General features: G+C 40.7%; 1 protein-coding gene across 1 annotated transcript in view; it reads left to right on the top strand.

The window, feature by feature from the left end:
• Positions 1 to 23,545, top strand: part of Crim1 (cysteine rich transmembrane BMP regulator 1) — a 179,548-nt gene that overhangs the window by 144,001 nt on the left and 12,002 nt on the right. Inside the window, exons 11-13 of the mRNA XM_015479775.2 lie at positions 93 to 302; positions 3,768 to 3,983; positions 8,723 to 8,944. Of these exons, the coding sequence (XP_015335261.1) occupies positions 93 to 302; positions 3,768 to 3,983; positions 8,723 to 8,944 (648 nt within the window). The remainder of the gene's footprint in view (positions 1 to 92; positions 303 to 3,767; positions 3,984 to 8,722; positions 8,945 to 23,545) is intronic.

Raw genomic sequence — 23,545 nt, 5'->3', positions numbered from 1 at the left:
GGTGGCCAGGTTTCATCCCATATAAGAACAGGACATGCTGCTTCTCCTGTGCTGTAGCTGCTTCTTCACCAGGCTGCCTTCTGTCTGTCCAGAGGTCCCTGCTTCCGCCGGGCCACCTGTCCTGTCAGGCACATGTCTGTCCATGGATGGCCATCATCATAAAAATGAGGAAAGCTGGCATGATGGGTGCCGGGAATGCTACTGTCACAATGGACGGGAAATGTGTGCCCTGATCACCTGCCCAGTGCCTGCCTGTGGCAACCCCACCATTCATCCTGGACAGTGCTGCCCGTCATGTGCAGGTAACAGCTGGCTGCCCTCTTGTGTGCTTCAGATGAAGAGGGCTCCTGCCTTGCAGGGCCTCATTTATACCTGTGACTCTGGGGGAAATACGGGAATGACCCCTGGGACACTTTTTAGCTCTCTGTGCCTTTTGTAAACAACAGCCACAGAATCAGCCGAGTACTATAAATGACGAGTGAAAAACCAGAGAAATTTCTAAAGCTCTAGAAACTGTTGTTATTTTTGAATGGTTTACTCAATTATATTGATCTTTGAACTACTTGTTTGTAAAGGATGTAGGCTTATGTGCTTAAATCCAGCTCTCTGTTTTACTGATAGCGTATTAAAGCTGAATGCTCTAGTTAATTTGAGGGGATTGGTGCTAGTTTTATTATATAAAAGCTTATCTCTTATCCAGTGATAGCCTGAGAGGGAAAAGAATCACCAAAGTCTATGGCTATTGCTCTTTTTCAAATTAATGGACATGTGGCACTCTTGCCAAATGGAGAAGTCTAGAGTGACCACGCATTTCAAGTCATAATAACAGTAATCGAAGTAAATTACTATAAAACAGAACAAATTTGTAATTCATGGGGGACTGAATTACAGTTGTCAGTAACAGCAAAATTATTACCATAATTTCTCATCTACTGCATTTTTCCTAAAGCACTCATCACGGTTGTGTATCTATGGTTTCTCCCTGTGCGCAGGCCACTGTGAGTTAGGGGAAGAATACTTAAGCTGTCTTTCATTTGGAAAACAAGCACAAATATATTAATTCTCTTACTGGAAGGCCAGGGAGAAGAGGGGTCTCCCTATTCTCACATCAGATTTTTTTTTTTAAGTTCAAGTCTATTGTCATATTTTGAAGTCATGATTATTTTTCCTCTGGTCTTGCATCTCCATATGGATGAGTCCCTTTAAGCAAAGGGTATATAGGCAGGAGCCTGAGGTCTGGCCCTTTTGCAGCAAGGCAGGATTAGCCCGGGAGAGAAGGTGGCTCGTGCTAGCCAGAGTGCACCTGCGTTGCATCCCATGGCGTGGGACATGTAAAGTCCCTTCAGCTCTTGAGATTCTGTATATCTCAGTAATTATTACTGTCAACCTGACAGGTAGCTCCCATACCCCTGTCAAGGACCAGGTTGCAGTGCAGAATTAATGGCTTATTTTGTTCCCTCCAAGTTTGGTTAGATTTGCCCTGCTTCAAAACTTTTCTTTTTTCACATATTTTACTAGTTAAATCTGAAAAACCACTTTGTCAGATCAGAAGGTGAATAAGCAATTTAATGGATAAGATTCTAAATTGACTCTTTAAGGAAGGAAAAATAATCTGTTCCCTTAAGACCTGTATTTTAGTTACAGATGTGAAAGCATAGGGTACTGACCGACATCTGGCTCTCTCTCAAGCATATGCTCACTGAGGAAGTCTAAGAGTCAGATCAGTGGAAAGGCAGAGTCATGACCAAGAACAGATGACTGACCCCAGACTGAAAGTCAGTAAAGTCAGAAGTATGTTTCTCTGTTACAGAGATACAGGACTCTTATATAGTTATTGATGTATTATTGAGGGTGTGTGACTGCTGCACATACATGTTCAAAAACACATTCTTGTGTATGAATGTGTAATAATGTTTTTTCCAAAGTCTTGTCTTTAGTGGATTGCCACTTGCAGAATCTTCCTACTAGAGACCCTAGAGCCATTTGTACTTGTGAACTCTTGTTCAAAGACTCTCCTTCTCCATTCAGGGGGGACACTGATTTTTCCTTGATTAAGTGAGCAGCATTCAAACTCTTCCAATGGAATAGTCATCAAATGATAGTATCTCTTTTATTTTTCTTTTCTCATCCTCTTTCTTTTCCTTTCCACCCCATCTCTCCAGTCCCTCCTGTGTTTTGCCTTGAGTCATGTAATAGAGGAAGAGGGAATAGAAAGATAGAACACCTGCAGGCACACACAGCTCTCTCCTGCCCCCTGCCCCATGTCCACATTTAAAAGGATGACAGTTGTCAGTCCTCTCAAAACCTTTTTTGAGTGTAGTAAGGGAGCTTTTTTCCAGCATTAGTTTATTGGCACACTCTCGAACAATTTTTTCTTTCTTTATAAACCACAGGAAATGTATATTTATCATCTTGTCCCAGTGCATCCTTTTTTTCTAATTACCTTCTTCTGTGCTGTTCATGTACTAGAAGGTTCGGTGCACTTGCTTGTGAATTTAAGCACTAACTAATGTCCGTTTTCTGAGCTGTCACCCCTGCATCAAAGTTCCCTTGAGAGATAGCCATATTGAAAGTTACTTTCTTAACTGGAAATTGGCCCACACCACTTTATTTCATCAGTATCATTAGCTCTCATGCCAACCACCACTTTGAAAATAAGGGCCCCAGTGCACTCATAGGAGATTGCAGCTCTGAACATCTCTGCACAGTCAGGGTCATTCTCTTGGGGCCCAAGGTCTGTGGAGCTTCAGGCATGAGCCAGCCGTGATGTCTCCAGACTGTTTCTCAGCAGGACTCCACACTGTCAACACCTCCTTGAAGTGCTTGTTGTGTTTGGACTACACGAATATGGTTAATGTCTTCATTCTTTTCATTTCCCCAGCCCAACTTGAGGGCAACTCCCAGTGCTTCTCCAGACATTCCAACATTAAATTCCCTCTCTATCATTACCATCTCACCAAGGGACCAAAACCACCTCTCTTTTGGGGAAAGAAATCATAGTTATCAGCTTCTAGGCACTTACCTCTCTGGACGATGATATCGCCAAACAAATGTTTAGTCTCAGGTGAGAGTTTTCAGACTGTTGATTCCACAGGAGCATTCCTGCCTAGTGTGCTGGCGGCCAGCTGAGATTAGGTGTGTCCTGTTGACAGCAGGACGTATTTCCAAGCATAAAAGTGCTCAGGATCCCAGAGATAATGAAATGGATAGGGCATACATCATTTGGAAGTTTTGTTTAACTAGAAGTCTATCCATTATCCAAACAACCATAGGCATGGGTCCAGGCCCTTGACTGCTCTCAATACTCAGAGCTCACAGTTTCCACATTTGAAAAACAGAATGGCAATGCCTACCTCACAAGGTCCATGTAAAGAGTAAATGTAAAGCGTTTAGCTTGGAAATAATTGGACCACTGCAAGCATTCAGTAAATGTGAGACCTTTATTCTAGACAACTGCACATTCTTAGAGATTCCTAAATGGAGTTCCCTCCCTGTAATTTAATTCTTATTGATTTCTTTCATGATTATTGACAGACTCAAGCTGCTTGCACCTCACTTCCTGAGACTGGCTCTTCTACCTTTGTCTTCCATTTCCATGCGTAGAATATTTCTCTTCTTTTCTTCACTCTCCTCTTGATGAAAGTAGAACAAGATGCTCTTCAGACAATTCCTCCTTTGTCTCCCTTAAAGCAAATGGTACCAGGTTCTTCAAGAGCTGGAAAAATAAATAACTTCTTATGGTTTGATTTTTTTGTTTCATTCCACAGATGACTTTGTGGTGCAGAAGCCAGAGCTCAGCACTCCTTCCATTTGCCATGCACCCGGAGGCGAGTATTTTGTGGAAGGAGAAACGTGGAATATTGACTCCTGTACTCAGTGCACCTGTCACAGTGGCCGGGTGCTGTGTGAGACAGAGGTGTGCCCACCACTGCTCTGCCAGAACCCCTCACGTACCCAGGACTCCTGCTGTCCCCAGTGTACAGGTAACCAATGTGGTGCTTTAGCCCACCACTGGCTGGGGAGGGCACAGAATTGGGTATTGTCATTTTGCAGGTCAGGGTTCACCCCACCTAGGAGCGTGCCAAACTTAACAACTTGGGCAGGATTATCATGCAGCCTGCTTCCTAAATTCATTCCTTTCTATCAGCCATATACTTGTGCAATCAATATGCCTTGCACCTGAGTTGACTCTGAAGAAGAAAGGCAGTTGTTTCTTTCTGACATTTTCTTCCTTAACCCTATATCTCAGACTCTAGCAATAAAACTAAATGGAGTCACCAAATTATTCCAGATTTTACTAGTATGAGAAGTCGTTTTTGTTTCTAACAAACATGAAGAACAATTATTGATAATGCAAATAAAATTATTTGAAAGATGTGAAGGTAGTGAAGATACTTTGAAATGTGTCTAATGCCACTGCCTCAAACTTATAATGATGAATTAGTTAAGACCCAAGAGTATTAAGTGACTAACATTGCATATGTATATAGAGTGTTGTTATTATTTATTTATCAGACCATATCAAGTTAATTTATGGTCATGAAAGAAATATGGTCTAATGAAAAATTTTTAGGACTTTAAACATAAGTTACTGGGGTTTACGACTAAAATAGTACTCTAGTTAACACTAGAATATATGGCTTTTTCAAAAGGTATTTTATTTTGATATATAAAATTACCAAGTTGGCAGAACAACTGATTTTATTTTGATGTTCCTTAAACTTCCCATCCTGTCAAATTAAATCAGTAGCTGCTTAACCTTCTGAATATTAAATCCTTAAAGCATTTCTACTCAAACCTAAACCCTCATATGTTATTACTTTTTTTTTTTAACATTGGTGATCTAATTGCTTCTTTAGAATCCATTGTTTCAGCATATCCAGTATCTAAGTTCTTCACAGGTTTGTGTTGATGGTGTTTTCTAAACTGCATCAGGTGAACATGTAGGGATAGGCACATAATTTGCCACCATCACCATGCATTGCCGTCAAGGTATCATCACCTTAGAACAAATGGTGTAATGAGCAGCCTTATTAATCTTATAAATTTAATTAATGAAGATCTTTTCTAGCATAAGAAATAGTTCATATGGGTTCAGTTTTTAGGATGTGTTTGACCTATGCCCACTGTAGTTTTATCATTATTACTAATGTTCCCAGATCCATACCCTGCTGATTGAGGTTCCTATTAATAAAGAGCCGTGACTGTTCAGAACCTCCTGGTAGAAACCATTGGAGTGTTCTAGTCATTGCTGACAATGAGCTTATGTCTATTCAGTTACAGATAGCTATGCAATGTCAGAATTGAGCCATGGGGATTATGAGATTTAATGAAAATAGAAATGACTCCTATCCTGTAGAGCAGTAATCCAAAAGAAGAACCAAACAGCCCAGTGTTCCAATTAAGTAAATAATGATAAAGGAGGAGGAGGTGAGCTTTGAGAAAGAGGATTTAAGAGTCCACATAGCCCAGAGAGCTTGCACTGAAGTAGAAGTGCCCCTGTTACCATGTGGTCTAGGATCTGAGTGAACACAGGATTGGCGGTGGGAGGAACAGTGGGGAAGGCACTTCTTGAGGACCACTAGCCCAGATTCATTGATGGGACACCTGACTGGTCTAGAGGTTGGGCCTGGGAAGAGAAGGAGAGCTCTGTGGAAATGGGCCTCCTTAGAATGCCAAGGCATGGTTTCCTGGATGGGATGTGCATGGGCCGAGCCCCACAGGTTCCAGCCAAGCAAAGTGGGGCATTCCTGCACTCCTGCGGTAGACTGAGCAAGCTCCCAAGTGCTTTGACTTCCCATTTATGAATTTAGATCTGGGTGGCTTTTTTTTTTTAGAGAGAGAAACTTCAATGATATTGCTCATCCTAAACCTTAGGACGTTTTACTTTGCATGTCAGTATTCCAAAGGTAACTCTTCTGTCTGTGAATAAATGTATATCTAGAATAATCTATATTTTAAAATGAGCCACCTCCCCTGTAATGTATCTTTCTGAACTTTCCATTCATAGCTGTATTATAGCAATAAAAAGATTAAAACATCAACTTTTTTCACGGTAGTAAACTTCAAAAGTAGCGTTGATCAGCATATTGCACATCTAGAAAAATACCATCTTTAATCTTAAGATACTTGTATTCTGAAATGGTCTGAAGAGATATGCTGTACATAAGAAAAGCCACAATACTTCATGGTGTTCCCATCTCTGAGATGCCTTGTCATTCTGTCCCCTTCCTCTGGCCTGGCTTAGAGCAAAGTCTTGAACAGAAATGGGTTCATGAAAACAGATAAGGCATCCCTGCAGGCACCTGTTTCCCCAAAGTAAAAATGAGCCACAAGAGAATAAGCATTTGTTTGTTTCTTCTAAGTTTTTTTTCCCCCATTCTTTATATTCTGGAGTTGGAAGAAAAGTGTAGCATATAAGAGAAAGGGAGAGAGAAATAAAAAGAGTGAGTGGTCACCAGTAAAAAGCAGCAATGTTTGGAAGCTGAAATAGAAGAAGGGTCTCTGAGGCAGAAAAATGGGAAGAAATGCCCAAAGGAAGAAGATAATGGGCAAGATTCCAAGAACATTTCCAGCCAGGGTGTGGTGGGAGATGTAGCATAGTAGAAGAACACGACAGACACACTGTGCGTCCCAGCTTTAACTCACCACTGCTGCAATCCTGATGTCTTTTGGGGTCATTTCTGGACCCAAACAAAAAGCCTCTCGATACTAGGGTGTCATTCTCACCGTCATTCCGTTGCTTCATTACTGCTATCCCTGCTAAAATCAGGCATTACTTGCAAGAGCCAAGCTAATGTGACCCATAGTACCTTTGTGATTTGAAGGGCCCGGTGTGGGTAAGAATGAGTTGTCCTTTTTTCCAGCCAAAGCAAAAGTTAGCAATGGCCAGTCTCTTAAAGAAGAAATGATCTGTGAGCAGAGATGACTTTAGAACGGTCATTGAGAAAATCCCATTTTACTGTTTTTATTCTCCTATTATATGAATGGGATCTATGAAACTCTACCTGAAATAGGACCCAAGGTGCATTGGGAGCAGGAGAACCAATGACTGTTCTTTCATTGTGCTTCTGCCTTCCAGGCTGGTAATAGGAGAGATGGTTATATTTAAGGGAAGGGTTTGGGCTGGTTCCGTTATGTTATGCTGGCCTCCCTCTGACCCTCAGAAAGGTCCCCAAATGAAGCAGCTTCCCTGGTCCTCAAAGAGACTCTTCTTGTCAAATCAAACTTTTTGGCCATAGGGTGTGTTCATAAAGCAGATGGAAGGAGAATGTGACATTTAAAGTTTCTGCATCATGCAGTAACTTCATGTCTGTCTCAGTTATTTCAGTTTCTTGGCTGAAAATAGAGTTCATGCAGTTGATTCAGAAAGGAACATATCATTGAGAAAATGTAGCTCTCTTAGGGGTTTGCCAAGTATGACTGCTACAGCTCTTTCTGGACTCTTAAAGTGCTTTCTTTCATCAGAGAGATTGTGACATTTCTCAAATGAGAACCTTACTACTTAAATTTTCTTTTCTCATATCTGAAAGATTTCTGCTTGGGGCTTCAGTTTTCATTAATTAATTTTATTAATTCCATTTTAGTTCATAAACTCAAATGGAAGACAGTAAACATCTCAATCTGATAATGAACCTGTAACATCCAAAGAGATGCCTGGGATTACTGATGATGCTCTTTTCTATTTCAAGTTGTACTATGATCTGGAGACCCTCTGGTCTAAGTCTCTAAACAGAAAAGACACAGATGACTTGCAGCTAGTTTCTCTGCAAGTGGTTACATCCCTCTGTGAGATTTAGATTTCTTATCTTTCAACCATTAATGTGAAGCCTGAACTTTGGGAAGTTACAGTTAGGTGTTTCTTGAAAGTCTGATATTATGAAAATCTGTTTGGTTATTAATTGATTAGGATTGCATGTAGCTGTAAGTAAGACAAAAAAGTGACTACAAGTGTTAAACAAATAGAGGTTTATTTTACATCCATTATACGAGGTTGGAGGCAGATGTGTATCAACATTGACTCAGTGGCTTAGTGCCGTTGAAGTCTTTCTATGAAGGTAATGATAAGGATGTTATAGCTACAGTCAGCACACACTCTTTGCTTTTGCATCCAATTTAGCTCATGAAGAGAAACGAAAGACAAGACACATCTCAATCCAGTAATGAATCCATAAATGAATAACAAGTGAAAAATAATAGTTCTGTTAATTGTAGGTATTGCTCATTGTTGCTGGAGATATTTCATACTTTCTAGTGAGGAAGAATGAGGAAGAACAGTAGTAGCAACACATCTATCCTTTGTAAAAAGTAAAAGTTTTCCTGAAATGGCCTCATTATGCATGAGCTACAGCTAGTGACATGGCATCCTTAGTTGCAAGGCAGATTTTCCTGATTGACTTTCACACATTGTACTCCCAGACCTGAGACCACCCCCAGAAAATCAAGACTGTAAAGCTAAGGAAGAAGAGTAGAATGTGTATTATGTATTTCAAATAACAGAATCGCTGTGGCAGGTCTTTTTTGATCTTTGTTATTTTTCTATTGAAATTCAAGATCCAGCCTGAATAAGACTTTCTGATTTGGAGCATTTTTCTTTTTAAAAGGTGGCACCCTGACCATAGTGACTACATGTATTTTTGCTAAATCTGAGTAACAACCCCCCTGTTGCACAGTTGGTGGCCTCCAGCATCTCCTTTGCTGACCTATATGTTCATTTTTCCAGATGAACCTCTTCAGCCTTCCTCATCCCATAATGAGAGCGTGCCTAGTTACTGCAAAAATGATGAAGGGGATATATTCCTGGCAGCTGAGTCCTGGAAGCCTGACGTTTGTACCAGCTGTGTGTGCATGGATAGCGTAATTAGCTGTTACTCTGAGTCTTGCCCTTCTGTATCCTGTGAAAGACCTGTTTTGAGAAAAGGCCAGTGTTGTCCATACTGCCTAGGTAAGACCAAGAAAAAAAATCTTTCATCTGTGCCAGTGGCCACTAAATCAACATTGACAGCCATCTGCTAGATCAGTTAATATTTTTAAAATTGGTTTATCTGTTTGACATGCCACACAGACCAAGGTAGGAACATCAAGTAGGGAATGGATGCAGAAGAGGTGCTCCCAAGATGAAATGCATAAAAAATTAAGAAATTTCTCAGAACATAGTGATATTTTAGTGTTGTCATATTCTATTGGGTTCCTTTGCTGGTTTAGGATTTTTGGTATTAGAACATATTTCTCTACTTGATTATTTTCAGTGGTCTTTTTTTTTTTTCATTTCCCATATGAAAGTACACTTAGTGTATAAAATGTGCCACTGCCTTGAGATCCACTAAGTGTGAAATGTTAATTTAGCCACCCAGCTTTTCCTGTCTTGGGGCAGTTAATTGTTTCTACTTAAGCCTCGTGGTTGTCATGTTGATGGCCTAGGCACACTGAGGTCTGAATAACTGACAGAGCCCTCTCCTTCTTATGACCCATGGTGATACACCTTGAGCAGAGGACATGCGTATGTTAGCCCCTAACATTCCTACCAAACCAGTCCCGTAAACATTAGCCAGTTGCTGTTCCAGGGACCAGAAGGCGAGGCTGCAACAGCTGGCAGCTCTAATCAAGGAATGTCCCTGGTCCCAAGACTGTCACTCTGTTATTGCTTTTGCATCCAGTTTAGCTCATAAAGTCAAATGAAAGACAAGACGCATCTCAATCTGAGAGTGAACCCTTCATCAGGGTAGCAAATGAAAAACTATGTGAGTTTTATGAATTGTAGGTATCCTGCATTTATTGTTGGGGACTTTGCATGCTTTCTAGACACAAATCATTGCAGATATTTGCAGTGATACCTAGGAGAAAAGAGAGATTCTGGCCACAGAGTTTTGTGACAGTTATGACACTTTCTCAGGAATCTTAAGAGCTAGATTTTTCCCAGCATAATGACCAAAGAGAATTGAAGATTATATTTGGGAAGCTACATCTCTCCTTTAGAGTGACCATCTATGTCATTTGTTTTTCAAGCCTTGATGCTTTTGAGGGTGAAATGGAGTCTGGCAATAATTATGATGGGACCACAGCTAGGGACCAGGAGTGTCTTCAGCAAACCAGGACATATGGTAGCTCTTAGCGCCTGCGATGTGGGCCTCTCTGTGTACTACCCATCAGCTCTGCAACTCCTAAATGGAGCCAGAAATATACCAAGACATGCATTTAGTTTAGTGCTACTTACTTTTTTAAAGAGCTAACCAAAAATTTATACAAGAAATGGCCTTGACTTTGGTGAGAGCTATATATGAAAGATATATATCTAGGTACTATTTCACATTGCAGGCAGGAAAAATACACCCAGCATCAACCTGTTTATATATCAGTACTTTGGTAGTAAAGTGGTCAAAAGTCAATCAGGAGCACTTGGGAAACCTTGAGAATTCCGTGTACCTTCAGAGGGAAAATCTAGCAGCAAATCTCTCCTGTGTTGAAAATTCTGAGATTGTTTTGTTTAGATGAAAGTTCCTATTGTGTTTTGCTGCCTAATTAGTAAATACATAATTAGTAAAATTTCTCAACTGATAAATTCGTTGCTCTACACTAGTAAATCACTTCTATTTCTCACAAAACCAAACTGGCAAATTCAGAGTTGTCGAAGGAAACCTGCAAATCATAGGATTCTGTGTCCATTCTTTTGTCGTTTGCTTTTTTTACTTTCTTTTATATTTCCAACTGATGGATCATTTTAAAATATACACCAATCTTTAATGTAGGAAGGAAAGATCAATTTGATTTTGAATTTTTAGTTAGATTACAAGCACTTTCACCAAACTGTGGTTCACAGAAGCTCACGATGGTACAGTGAAAATTTCATTTCAAACACATCTAGCTCCACAGCTGCCCCCTACAGTGATACAGGTGTAATTGTGTTCCATACTCCTGACTCTTTCCAGGAAAGTGTTAGGAAGAGTTAGCACTTGATGAGCAGTACCCGTGTGCTCTGGTCACTCCTTCATCTTAACACTTGGTGCATTTTGTGGTGGTACTTTAATAGTCATTAAGCCCCTCCGTCCACCTGTTGCTTATTTTGTAAATAACCTTGTTAGATTTCACCCTTGCTTGCATGGCCCTGCTGTCTCCAAGCATTGGAAGTTCAGCTCATGACTCTGATTTAGGGATTTTCTGTCTGACTCTCAAGTTAGTTTGGGGGCCTTTTCTCTCACCAGTGAAGAGGTCCTGACTTTTAATCAGCCTGATCTCTGTCAGGGTGTCAACCTGAGTGAGGCCAGCACAGCCAAAGGCACTTACCAGCTGTGTCTCAGTGGCAACCATATCACTGTAGGCAAAGATCACCTGGCAAAGGAAAGGCGGGGCATGCCACTGTTTGCCATGTCGTAAAGCCCCTGGTGGCTTTTCCAGAGGGCACTGGGTACCAGTGTTTGCATTGTTTCCTGTTTCAGGCTTCCTCAGTTTCATTCCAGACTGTCTGTAGGATCACCTGTGCCTCACAAACCCCCTCACCCCACCCAGCCTGTGGTGCTGACCTTGCCGTGGCTGCTGGTCTGGTCCCTGGGCGAATGGTCTCCCTAATTGGTCAGATACACATTTCTAAAAACCTCACACCTGCAATTAGACTGACCTTTTTATCTTTCTTCCTCCTTTCTTTCTTTTTTTGTTTGTTTGTTGTTGTTGTTGTTTGTTTTGTTTTGTTTTGTTCGTTTTGTTTTGCTCTGTTTTCGGAGTGGTCAAAAATAAAGTTAGCTTGCTTCCACCTTGTGAAGTACTATTTTTCCTTCCATAAGAAAAATGAAAATGGCAATCTTACGAAAAGTAGTCTTCTAATTACCAGTATTTGTGTTCCTTTCAGCTTAATTATCAAGTCACTAATGTGCAATGATAATGCTTCTCCTTTGATGTGTGAAGTCCTCATATTATGTGTGCTAATTTAATAGTATGTGTAATACAGACATAATTAATAGGATTGATGATTAATTTTGAAAAGTGAACAGCTTTGTCTAATTACTTGTAATACCCATCATTAGGGAATTCATCCTTCTACTAGAAAGAAGCTAAGTAGTAATTACCCAATCATTTTAATGGAGCATCTTCTGATTTTCTAAATTTTTGTCTTCTGGCTTCCTACACAAATATACACAAACTAAGATTTTATTTTAACGTAGGCTGCTTGGCTAAAAATGGCTTAAAAGATGACTTGAGTATGAATTAGGTAGAAATCAGAGGCCTAGTGGGAATTCTAATGTGTGATGGCAGATGTGACACATGGTCCCTTATTATAACACACCAGGGCTGGCTTACAACATCCCTGGCCTTAGCACTGACTACATGCTACATGCCTCTCTCAATCCTTTCCAGAGCAAAAATTATTTCAGGGCTCAAATAGATCTTCTTTGTTTTGAGGAGGGTACTGAGGATTATACTAAAGGGCACTTGACCATTGAGCCACATCCCCAGCCCTTTTTTGTATTTTATTTAGAAACAGGGTCTCACCGAGTTGCTTAGTGCCTTGCTGTTGCTGAGGCTGGCTTTGAACTCATGACCCTCCTGCCTCAGCCTCCCAAGCCACTGGGGTTATAAGCATGCACCATCTTGCCAGGCCCCAAATAGATCTTTATTCCATGATTCCCCAAGGACGGCAAACAAGTAAACCAGCAGCCCTTCCACCATCATCACTCACTGTACATCGGGGATGCACACCCTTCCCGTGCTGAGTACTGGACTATAGCAACTTCAGTCAGTGTTCAGTGGAACTGCTCTCTACCTGGGGCTCTGTCATCCTTTGCCAGATATTACATAGAAAGAACACTGCTTTGATCATAGAGAACTTTCTCAGTCTAATTGATGGGCTCTTCAGGCCCATGCTGCTGCTACATCATACATGTTGACTTTGGGAAGCAAAATGCCAAGGTGTGTCCCCTGTCAAGCTGGCCAGAGAGAACAGGGCCAGTCTGAGGTGGCCAGATCCAGAGTGTTACTCACTGCCCAGAACATTGTCTTGAAAATTATCATGGGTAAGAATTTATTTGTAACTGTGTGTTATTCTAGAAGATAACTGAGGTCAGATATTGAGTCATTTCTTGGCAGGAAATCATGGAGTCTTAGTTTCACCTTTCTCACATAAGATATTTTTGTCGGAAAAAAAAAAAGATATTTTTGTCAAAAATTGGTTACTTTTGGATAATATTACTACATATAATATATAAAATATAAATATGTGCTTTATAACTTGTATATAAACAAAGTTAAGATATTCTGATTACATGGCTTCAAGTTGTTTTTGGAATGTCATATATCTGAGGTTCTCTGCAAATGAGCTGTAAGATGATACATAAAAATTACTTGCTTGTAGTTTGTCTGATTAGGGGTCAGCAGTTTTTTATATTCACTACCTATACTGCATAGTAATATTTTAAGTAGAGTTTTCACATGGAATCCAGCATGCCTGGCTCCTGTTGGGGCTGTTTTTTTTCTCTTCAATTGGCTGTAATGTTATAACTGCAGTGATCTCCATAGTCATCTTCAATGAACACATGATTAAATAAGAATTTTCCCTAATAGAGGAGGGGTTTATACTTTATGCCAAGTCAGTCTATTATACAGTGTACCTTTTGCTTACATGTCTGCTTGATAAAAACCTAACTATATCAAAACAGTATCTTCTTAGATATGTGTGACACACAATGTCTTTGGAGTATCTGTTGATCATTGTTTATTTAGTTCATCCCTGGAATCAAACATAGTAAATATTTAATGTAGCATCTTTAAAATATACAAGTCATAGAACTTAACGTTATTTATTTTTAAACTATAATGTTATGATACTGGCATCTTCATTGGAATATTTTTCACAGCTGCTTCTCCAAATATTTCCTTAAAATTAAAAACTTCTGCAATTGGAAAGAATTTATCTTATAGCCAAAGGGTCATGATCACAACTTGGTCACTCACGTATTAGCTGTGTGCCTTGGTGATAATGATATAATCCTGGCTCAGTTGCCTCATTGATAAAATGAGAGTAATAATATTGTCCTTTGTGTCACAAAAGTGCCATAAAAATTAGGTGACATAATGTTCACATATGAAAGTACTTTATAAAGTGTAAGCACTCTGGATGTGGGTTGTTCAGTAGAGTTACTGTTCCTGAAACAGAGAGTGCAGTTGCTTTGAGTAACAGGTGAATTCTTGTATCTCTCAGTGACATGTGGCTCCTGGTTTCTCCAAGAAAAAGCCTGGATATAACATCTCAAGGATGCACTTTTGAAGAATGAGAATATTTTAGGTCCCCCTTGGGTGGTGTGCTTCATCCCCCATGCTCTCATCTTCAGAAGCCTGAAGATGAGAGCTTGGCTCACCTTATTGTAATCCAGTTGAAATGGTATGCTTTCCACAGTGCAAGTGTGGTGACAGTGCCTCACCTATAGACCTCACTGTCCTTTCACACCTCTGGACATTGTTAGAAGTGAGAAAGTGGGACTTGTATTTTTATTGTTTATTTCAGAGGCTAGTCCTGTTTGGGGACTTCATGAACTTTCCGTATTATTACTTAGAGGGTGAGGATGAAAACAGTCTGGTTGTCATATACTGTACTAACTTCAGAATGGGTCTAAAGATATCACAAAATCAGCAGTGTTTGACTTCCGTTTGTTTAGGTCTTACCCTGCACCCTAGGAAGCATCTCACCCTGCATCTCCCTGAAGCAGTTCTTCTCCTCCCTTCATTATCCTATTCAGGACCCCAGCAGTGTGAACAGTAATTCAAGTCTCCCCAGTTAACTCCAGGAGCCTCTAAGCTTCAGCCTATTGTCTGAGCTCCTGCTTCTCATCCTTGTGTAAAGTGTCTCCTGTTCAGAAGAGGCTGGCACTGGTGTTTCCAGAGGCCCACCATGTGCCCTTTTTCTTCTTATTTCACTCCAGAAGGCCAAACCTGATTTTCTATCCACTGATGGTCAGGCATGGGGGAAAGACCCCTTCAAAGGAGGCCCCTTCTGGCCAGGACCCTCTGGAAGCTGCTGGAGGAATATTTCTCAGAGTACTTAGATTGTGACAGGGTGGAACACCTGTAGGCACACAGATGGGCCAGTCTGGCAAGTCCAGTGGCTTCCCCTTGAACCTTTTCCTAAAAACAGGCTGTCCTCTGACTTTTACACAGACAGCTTCTTTACTTAGGTTTTTTTTCCCTTCTTATTCGGGAAACCTTGATCTGCCAGTGTTCCTATCTGCTTTTTAGACTGTACTGATTGACAAAATTATTTCTATATATAATTTTCATGTACCCATAGACACACCTTGGATTGTGGGCCTTGCTATGAAATTGAGACTGGATTTAAAGTTGAAAATGAAATGTTTCCTTCAACTTCTATAAGTGGAAGCCTTAATCAGTCCTTAATGGATGCTTAATACAAGAATTGAGCTCCATTACTGAGAAATAATGTTCTCTTTCCAACAAGAATCAGCCAAATGCAGTAGGGAAATTTCCCTTCATGGAACTCAGGAAAATGTATATTTCTTCTGTTGGCTTGGAACCCTGGACAGTCTATTTCATTACAGTGTGTGAAAGAAACCTGTAAGACTCTTTCAACCATTTTAGACATAGACTTACCATCCCAAGAAATATCTGAAATTAAATAAAGCAACAGTGGGCTTCCAAGAAAGGACTTCTGTGATGAAATGGGCTTCCACAGAAATTAAGTCATTATATAGAGGTAGGAGTCAACCTACATGATAACATTATTCTCAAGTTTCTTTTTATAAAGAAGGATTAAGATCAGATGTTTTCTCTATTAGAACCTAAAAAGGACAAAACAATCAAGTTTTTTATTAAATCAGTAAACATTTTTTGTTGTTGTTTTCAATCATTTGCTGACAGAATTACTAATATTAGATCTCTGCTTTAGGGTGCAGTGATGCACACCTGTAATCTCAGTGACTTGGGAGGTTAAGGCAGGGGGATTGCAAGTTCAAGACCAGCCTCAACAATTTAGTGAAGCCCTAAGCAACTTATCAAGAGCCTGTCCAAGATTAAAAATGAAAAGGGCTGGGGATGTGGCTCAGTGGTTAAGCACCCCTGGTTCAATCTGAGGTACCAAAAAAAAAAAAAAAATTGAAACTAGATCACTGCTTCATTGACATTGTCTAGGCCCCAGCATCCACTCAGGACTTCACTTGAGCTCTGACTTCAAACTTCCCTAATTTGTGCTGAACCACAGACCAGCATGTTCAAACTTAATTATCTGTGCCTGTGATTCTCTGCACACTTCTAAGAGACATGTATGTTATTTGCTCAGACTCCTGCTTAATTACAATTTCTTTTTAAATCTCATCTTTACATTAAAAAGGAAAAATAAAAAGTAAAGCTAGTTTCTCCAACAGGTTCTTGCATTTTTTTTTTTTTCTAAGTGTGGAACTTTTCTGCCCAACAATGCACCCAACTCATGATGCAGAAATAAAAAGGACTTCACTGGCCAGGGATGCAGGTGTCTTATCAGTTCAGAGAAGGTAAATGATAAGATAATAAGGGGTCTTCTGGTCCTGTGCTGGTTTGAGGAAGAGTATTGTCATGCACTGTTGCAGTATGCACTGACATCTAAAGAAATGCTCGCCCAGGGCAGCTGTGTCATTGATAATCTCATGTTACCCATAGTGTATGTGGCATCTCTTTACACCTTCCTAAATGATTTCACTGAAGTCTTCTCTGTAAATCCTTCAGCTCTCAAACTTCCTACCCTGAAGTGGAGTGTTATGAGCAGGACCTGCTATTTGCATATCTTTTTAGAACCATTTGGATATGATGAGACCCTCTGGACTCAGGGGCAGAGTCCTTGGATATGTGCTCGCTGCAGTGTCCCCAGGGCTCAGAACAGTGCTCTCAGTGAGTCCTCAGTCTCAGCGTGTAGAAGGAACAAATACCCCACTGGAGTACTATGTTGGATTGATTTGCAGGGGGACTTGTTCTGAGAGCAAGAACAGCATTCAGATTCTTGGACTCCAGGATCCCAGAGTAAATGACTATTCCGGACTCTGAATAGTACACAGGAGATTTAAAAGAACTGATGCAATTTCTAAAACTGCCTGACTTCCTCCCAGGAAGTTACTCCCACACTATGACCATCAGAACAGATTTAGAACCTGAAGTATCCATCCAAGAAAAATCATTTCCTAGGCAGAAATTGAAAACCCAACTATAACGTAGGTTAGAGTAGAGTATGGGTTCTCCATCCTTCCACAGAGGAGCAGTCTGGAGATGCTTTCTTCTCAGGGACTTGTGTGCATCCAGCATGGTGATCAGAGTCTTCAGTGGCTGTGTGTCCACATCAGTGACCTTTGAGGTTCTAAATTGGATCTTCATAGAGGAAGAAAACAGCACTTCTAAATTTCCCCAGCCCATGAATAAGCTCTATGGTATAATTAACAGTAACTTGAGAGTAAAAACAAAGCCCAAACTTCACAGCCTGTTAAGGCTTCTTTTCTTAAAAAAGATGTGAGATTGCAAAGTTTCAGCAGTCCAAGGAGCCAGCCTAGACGGGGTGAGCATTTCAAGGCCTCCTCACTTCTCTCTCCCCTTTCCATATCATCCAGAATGACAGAAAAACAGGTGGAAAACGCTGCTAAATTCTTCAACTCCACACTGAAAGATGTTGTGCATTTTTGTGTAGTCATAGGTGATACAGGGTGATACTGCTCATGTTTGAATCCAAAACAGCACATCTGTGGGCATTTCTTGGGTTCAGCAGCCCTGCTGATGCAGCTACCATGGCAAGAAGCCTCCAGCAGGCTCCTGACACTGTGTTGATTGTAGTTACAGAAACATGTCTTCATCCTTTAGCTGGGACTTTGTCACTTCAGCAGAATATTTCAAGCTGATTGTGAAGCTGTAAGATAGAGGCTAGAGCTAAGAAAGCTAAACACCACCAAGGCTGATCTAACCCAAGGTATAACCACAGGATAGCAACTGTCTCCCTTGCATATTTTAAAAATTGGCCATAGATGCTGTTGTGAGAAGAAAATCCCAGAGCTGTATGAAGCAATGGCAGTCTCATTGGGATGCATCTATAACCTGCTAAGTTAAGTTAGGCTGTTAGGAAATCACATTTGTTTGGCTATGTAACAACTCAGGTGTTTGTTTTAGAAATAAACTTTATTATTTTAGTGTCATACCTCATAATTTCCTTGGAACAGTCTCCTCTAAGCCTCTGAAAGAATAAGGGGGAGAGAGAGGCATGCTCAATGAAGACTCTTCACAAGTCCTCAGTAACTACTTCGCTAATCTCCATTCATGATAGGACTGTGCCAGGCAGTGCAGTCAGTTGAAAAAAGAAGTGCCCATTTCCCAGAGTCAGTAACAGCATTGGTTTGTGTGGCACTGATAACTGCTCAGAAAAGTGGCCTCCCTTGGGCCATCTCGCTGTGTGTGGCAGACGGAACATATGGGGACTATGGGTCCAGACCCAATCCCATTCTCATCCTCGCCCGATGCTTCCAAGCTACACGTCTTGAGCAAGTGATTAACTCCCGTGAGCCTCAGTTGAAAACATTACTTCGTCCATTGAGCTTTGGAGCTCGAATGGGACTGACTCACAAGAAATGCTTAGTGCCACATCTAGTACGCAGCAGGCATTGGGAAGTAGATGTAAAGAGTGTTAATAGGTATTGAAGAATAAAAGTTAATGTCATTGTCAGCATACGCAAACCAGTTGGAGTGATAAGTGTACTAGTGAAAATTAAATGACACAGCCCACTTAATAGCCAAATACAAGCTGATTATTTTTGGTTTGATACTCCCAGTCTATTTCTACATTCTTCAGGCTGAGTGCTTAAAATGCTTTTATATGTGTTTTCAATTATTCTGTGCTGTTCCCTCAAAAGACTATAATGATTTTTATTAATTTATTATTTAGAACTTCAAATTGCATAGGCTAGCCCCCAGATATTCTAAAACTTTCCAGCAGAGCTTTCTAAGATTAACCCAAAATTTTCATGAAAGGAGCTGGTATAGCTAGAGAAGGCATGAACATGTCAGAAATAGGGACGCCAAGGTCCAACCACCAATTGAAATTTGGTCTGTATACTTCTGGGCCTCAGTTTAAGTCATTGGCCTTTCAAGGAAACTTTAGTCAAAAGCAAAATTTTTTCTATGAAGCCTTATTAACTAAAATCTGATCTCTATCTGGTGAGGTTACTGCCACCCTGGTGAAGTCTAGCCAGGGTGTTCTTTACTACTTCCCATGAAAATTCAGTAGAACAGTAAGTGACTCACCCAAGTCCAAGGGACAAATGTGGCTTGGTCTTATACCATGTTTGAAGGAGCAAAACTTGCTATTATGCAGTGTGTCATTATTGTAATGAAAACTGATTAGATATGGAGAAGCCTTAGAGAGCCACCCCTTGCGAACAACAATTCGGAGCTTTCTTTGTTGCTGTCTCAAAAATGGGTCCCATCATGGATTCATCATGGTACACCTGGGATCCCTTCCAGCCCTACTGTAATATGTCCACTGCTAACTGTGGCTCACCCCAAGCCAGATATCAAGACCACCAGCTCACTTTCACTGGGTCCTAAAAGTTTAAGATGGCCAAAAAGGTTTTCTGGAAAGCCCCAGGACTATTGGAGCCAGCACAAAGATCCTGGCAATGCAACCAACCAACAGTGGACTGGCATCGATCTCTGTGCTATGCCCTCCCAGCACCCCCATTTTTTAAACCCAGTAAGATAACTTCCTGACTTCAAACCTGAATTAACTTTGTTGCAAATGAAATTAAAGGCAAGATGCTTCTAATGTAACCAGTGATGAGTAGAGCTTGAATGGAACAGAGATGAATTGGTAAAAATATCTGGAAACTAGGCCTATGGCAGGCTGCCCACTCCCTACGGGGAAATAGCCTGAGGCCATGTGAGCTCCTGTCACTCAGGGCCTCTGAGCCTTCATGTCCCCAGCATCTCTGTGTGGCTCCCAGTGTTGTGTTTGTGTAACCATCTTGCTACTTTGAATGTTTAATCCTCATGGAATTTAGAAAAGGGAATATTTTGGTAACAAAATGAGAAACTTTAATTAGACCTAATAGGTGGCCAGAAGTTTTTGGTTGTTGCCTCCGAGGCACTCAGAATAGTTGTTCTCTCTCAAACTGTTTTATAAATATTATTACAGTTATCTCATACTAACTAAATGAGTATTTACATAGACACTGTTATGCTGTAACTCAACACTTGATCTTTGGCACTGCTTGTGTGATTTAGTTTTCCTGCAATCTGTTGATATTCTAAGTGGCTCTGTGTCACCCAGAAAACATGGAACCATACAGGCAGGTTTCCTAGAACCAAGCTCAGTTTAAGCTTTTCCCTGCTGTCTTCTCATTGGTTTGCTTGGCCGAGGCTGGCTGCTAGGGATGTATGTGCATCTGTTTTAGATTTTCATTTTATGTACGTTTGACTTGTCAAGAACAACTCATTTCACTGTAAAAGAGATTCACCCCTGAGTCTAGCAGTCCCTGTTATCATTTTCCTTCCTTTTTAGATAGTTTTTAAATGTCCCCTCTATGCAGTTCAGCCTACTCCTGATGCAGTTTAAAGGCAGTGTGCTGTTCTTTCATTTGATTGTATCAGAAGCCACTTAGTATTCCCTTATTGTTGGGCACAGACTCTTCCTCTAATGTCTTACTCTTATAAATATATTGTGATTAACACTCCATAAATAGCTTCTTTTAAGCCTTTTTTGAGCTACATCACTAAAATTATCAGATCAAAGGGCATAAATATTTTAAAGCTGAATGGAGGGTATAATATACCAGTGTTGCCTGATACTTCACCTCTTTTTCACGTATGTTTTCTTGCCTATAACTTCCAATGACTGACATAAATTTGTCCCTTTACCTTGGTGAACCTCAAATCTGTTCTACCTAGTGACAGCTTCATAGCCGTGTTCACACAGAGAGGCTGAGTTTTTAGGTCAATCACTGCAGCTCTGCTTGGTCCACTGGAATATCTGGAACAGTTTGATAAAGGCCTGACCAGACTCCTGACAAGGTCACCAACTATTTACTTCTTAAAGCAGGAAAATGACTCACGTTGGAATTACCTCTGCCTCCCGTCCCATGCAAGAAAACAGGGTCATCCTTCATGCTTCCCTCCTCCTTCCCATTCACATCCTGACAGTTAACTTCTCAGAAATAGCTCTCAGACTAACCTTGCCTTTGCATCTCCACCACCTCTAATTCAGGTCCATATCACACTCCCTTGGACAGTATCCCCTTCTGCTTTACCCCACTAAGATTTCTGTGATATCACATTCCTGAGTTCTTTCCTGAAAAACAAAAGTAAATAAGCACTGCCCCCCAAACACACACACACACACACACACACACACACACACACTCTCTCTCTCTCGAATTCTCGGTTGTTATTCAAGACCCTTTACAATTCATTTCCAACCTCATCTCCAGCCATACTCCCCCGCACTGTCATCTATTCACCCTGATACTTCTTGCTATCTATACAGTGCCAAGCTATTGGGCACACCGTCTTTTCCTTAGAATGCCTTCCTTTTAATTTCTCCAGGTGAAGCCTTCCCAGCTCAGCAAAGTGAGTTGTTTTGCTCTCCACATTGTCCAGTTCTGTGTTTAATTGACATTAGCAAAGAGTAGCTGCACTGGGCTTTGGGGAGGAAAGCTCACCCAGGCCTGACCCCACCACTCTGTGCAGCCCTCTGGCTCAGGGTCACACCTTCCTTAGCATTAATGACAGAAGTTTGTTAAGTTTGTTAAATGTATGAATGCCTTTATCATGTTTAGTACATAATTATTATTTTCAGTATCTTAATATAATTTTAAAAAATAATTTTTGGGCTGGGGAGATAGCTCAGTTGGTAGCTTGCTTGCTTAGTATGCACAAGGCCCTGGGTTCAATCCCCAGCACCACCAAAAAAAAAAAGTAAAACATAATTTTGACCTCAAATATTAGAAGCATTTATTAAATATCTTTAAGATGTAATGAGTGTCTTTGCCAAAAAATACAGACCAGTGCTTGTCTTGAGTTGGATATCTTTTTACTGAATCTTCAGCTTTTCTGTGTTTGCACCTCATTCCTTTCTTCCTCCTCTCCAGGAAGGGCACTGGCAAGATGTCTCAAAAGAACAGCGCAGAGAAAGTGGTGGACAAGGGAGGGGCAAGAGCTTGGCTCTTGGTTCCAGCTTCCTCTCACAGTAACATACTTACTCAGATTTCATCCAGCCATGTCAGTCCACCATATGAGCTCTTCCAAGGTTTTTAGAAAATACAGTCACTAATACTGCTGCGTAAAGGATGGCAGGAGTCATCATGATAAATTGTCTGCATAGTCAGATCTAGGTCTGATGGCCGAACTAGTGTGCTCAGTGAAATGTTGACTGGAGGTGGGACTGCTGTTTGAACTGAGCTCACAGAATGCCTCTGCTCAGCCAATTTGATGTGTATGTTTTGGGTGTCTTAATGAAGTCACCTCCTTAAAGAAATTCATATTAGAGATAAACTTTATATGTATTATGTATTTATATGTATTATGGGTTGGTTTGAAAGCCTCCAGATGAGTTTTTTAACCTAACAGGCAGTACACTAGAACAATTTTTGTGTAGTGTTGACAAATATAGTGGAGTGCTATATTTTGATAGATACTGAAAAATGGATTTCCGATTACAGCTGTCACTTCCCATACTTACTCAGTGTCTCCTATTAAAACTTATGTAGCAGAACGAGAGAAGCAGTAGAGACATGTTGAGGAAAAGAGAAATGCAGTTTAACATTTGGAGCAGGTTTCCTACTGTGCTCATTCTGGGTTCTGTCCTTCTTGTGTGCTCAGTGAACATTGTCCCTGTAAGAGATTCTCACGTGGCTTCCAGGAAGAACACTGAGACCTGGGGACCACTTCATTCCTAAGGAACCTTTCCTTCCAGATTCCTATATAGTTTTCATTGGCTCATGACCAGGGTTGGGTGAGTCAGCTACCTTTAGAATCGGAGCACGGAAGTTCCCCAGGTTGATAGGCGTCATCCAGGAACTGGCCTGACATGCCAACAAGTACCTCTTGCGTTTCTCCTTGGATTTGCCCATCGCTGCCTTGTTGGTTTCTTGGGCTCCCTCAGAGCCACAGAGGACTGTGTTGTGAAATGCCATCACTAGTAAATAACTTAATAAGAAAAGGGAACTTTCAAGGAAAAGTATGACAGAGGGCAGAAATGATGATGGCAAGGGAGAGTGGGGAAAAAAGAACAGAACGTGTAAGCTGTAAATTCCTATACTGTGCCTAAAAATAACACCTTAAAAATATTTTGCTCTCAAGACCAATAGTTTGCTGGGGGGGAAAGAAAATGGGTTGAAATGGGATAAGATTGTTTCTAAAATGGAAGTTTTTGTAATATATGATTAGTAGCAATGCTTTATAAAGGATGAAAGGAGTCATCATGATGAATTCTGCATAATAAACTCTAGACTCAGTGGCCAAAATGGGTGAGGGAACTCTCGGCAGCATCCCTGAAAACATGTTTTTTTCAGAACTAATTCCCTCTGAAGGGTCACAGAGGAAGCCCACCAGC

This window comes from Marmota marmota, unplaced genomic scaffold, assembly GCF_001458135.2.
Source record: "Marmota marmota marmota unplaced genomic scaffold, marMar, whole genome shotgun sequence".
Taxonomy (NCBI): domain Eukaryota; kingdom Metazoa; phylum Chordata; class Mammalia; order Rodentia; family Sciuridae; genus Marmota; species Marmota marmota.
Note: the sequence above shows the minus strand (reverse complement) of the source record. Positions and strands in the feature narration are given on the sequence as shown.